The 2,403-nt window shown below is 34.5% G+C and overlaps 1 protein-coding gene across 2 annotated transcripts in view; it reads left to right on the plus strand.

The window, feature by feature from the left end:
- The window catches only part of LOC106882547 (fibroblast growth factor 3), a 287,139-nt gene that overhangs the window by 273,492 nt on the left and 11,244 nt on the right, over positions 1-2,403 (plus strand). For both annotated transcript variants that reach the window (XM_014933267.2, XM_052973498.1), the window contains exon 2: positions 504-607. In XM_014933267.2, the coding sequence (XP_014788753.1) occupies positions 504-607 (104 nt within the window). The remainder of the gene's footprint in view (positions 1-503; positions 608-2,403) is intronic.

The raw sequence follows: 2,403 nt of genomic DNA on the forward strand, positions 1-2,403 counted from the left end.
ATTATTATTATTATTATTATTATTATTATTATTATTATTATTATTATTATTATTATTATTATTACTGCCATTTATATTATTATTCAAATTCTCATTCCTACCTGTTTCCCTAGACTCAAGTATTTTAATTTTATGTGCTGCTATTATCTGTGTTATGTTCCTAGTATTTGAAAATCCAAATCTGATTATATGTGTGTTGATAATCTTACCATAGTGTGAGCTCCTTGGGAAGTGTCTACCTGTCACTTCTCTAAACTTAGCTATGTATATATATATGTATATATATATATATATGTATATATATATGTATATATATATATGTATATATATGTATATTTATGTATGCATATATATGTATTGTATACACTCAAACACACATGCACACACACACATATGCATAAATATCACCTTTTTGAAATATGACCGTTTACGTATTTATCTATGACTACTTATATATGTATTTTTCAATGTCTTTTATTCCAATTCTCCTTTCTATTTTGTAGCCGTTCTACAATTATACACAGTAGCAGCATCTGTTGTGGCTATCCAAGCCAGAATGACTGGTTATTTCTTGTGCATGAATTATCTTTCACAGTTATATTCAAGTGTAAGTACGATTGTTATGTTCCCTCGATCCTTCTTAATCCTTTCTGAAATTGATATCAAGTGATTAACGATACGGTGATACTTCTGCTGTCTAGTGGGAAGATTGTAAATATTTATCATTGTTCCCCAAAGCTTACTGATTGTTGCAAGTAGCAAGGATATTGTTTAATTAACGAGTGGATTGTTGGCTTTTAATACTGAATTCAGTTTTAACAGAATTCGCTAGGCCTCGAGAAAAAGTGAGGAAATAATTGTGTCAATCTTTTATCGAAGACAAAATTTTCTGTATTGCCACCTAACCTGGTACACAGCAAAAAATTATTGTTATTGCTTAATCAGAGCGGGGAGCGTAGCACCCTAGTGCCCCCAAGAATGACGAGAAAGAAGATTTCCTCAGACCGAAAACCACGTCCGAATGCTTACAAATAATAGCGCTTTACGAATGTGAATCAAGGGTCAATTGCTGCTTTAAATACTGAGAGAAATTACACCTACATGCATTTTTCGAATTTCATCAAACTTATGACTATAATATATCAATATTTATTTCTGTGTGCACTATACTGTATGTTAATAAAATTTTCTCGTTAAGTTTTAGGATTTAGAATTTCATAATCTTTACTAGTAGTGTTTTTTGGCATAACAAATATAAGGACTACTTTACTTCGCGACATTTAACAAGCGTGCTAAAGTAGTCATTATTAACACAATACAATTTGACAGAAGCTGGGATTATTGCTATGGTTTATAGTATAGTGTAACCTGCGTTCTGAGATTTTTAGAAAAGTGGCTTAACTCTGTCTCTCGAAAATAAAATGGGCTTTCTAATTATCATCAAAGAAGCAATTAAATAAATAATTGGCTAATGTGTGATGTGAGGTGGTTATCAACATATATGGAACAGAACATATGAAAATAGGTGCCTGGTCTTCGAAACAAGAAAGAGACAAAGTGACAGGCGTCACCTATCCAGCCATGGGCAGGTGCTACAATATACGGGCCACCGTATTACAAAGATTACATTCAGGGGCATTGAATATTGATTCATCATTACAATGGTCACCAAAAATTGCAATTGTCATACAATTACCAATGACTGCCGAAGAATACAGAACCATCCTGGAGACATATTCCATTGTGGGTGCTGAAAGAAAAGTCTCGTGGTGCAGGCATCTGTTGTATTCGAAATAAGAACCTCTTTAACGTTTCCTGTCTTGAATAACCGAAAAGGTACACGTGACGACATATAGGCGTAGCTCTGTAGTAAGAAGTTTGCTTTTCAACCATATGGTTCCGGGTTCAGTCCCATTACACCGAAACTTGCGCAAGAGTTTCTTCTAATAGCATCGGGCCGACCACAACTTTGTGAGTGGATTTAGAAGACGGAAACTGAAGGAAACTCGTCGTATGTATATTTATATGTGTGAGTCTTCGTGTATATCTTTGTTCCACACCTCTTGACATCCGGTGCTGGTTTGTTTACGTCCCCATAATTTAGCACTTTGGTAAATGGCTGATAGAATAAGGCTTTACAAAAAATAAAATAAAATACACACTGGTGTCTATTCGTACGACTAAAATTCTTCAAGGCGGTATGCCCCCATGGCTGCAGTGTTGTCACTGAAACAAGTACAATATATATATATGTGTGACTGTGAGTGTCTGTGTGTATCTGTGTGTGCGTGCGTGCGTGCGTGCATGCGTCTGTGTGTGGGTGTCTTTGTGTACATTCACACCCACACACACCCACACACACACATATATATATATGCATGTATATATATATATATATATATA

Source organism: Octopus bimaculoides, chromosome 16 (genome assembly GCF_001194135.2).
Source record: "Octopus bimaculoides isolate UCB-OBI-ISO-001 chromosome 16, ASM119413v2, whole genome shotgun sequence".
Classification (NCBI taxonomy): domain Eukaryota; kingdom Metazoa; phylum Mollusca; class Cephalopoda; order Octopoda; family Octopodidae; genus Octopus; species Octopus bimaculoides.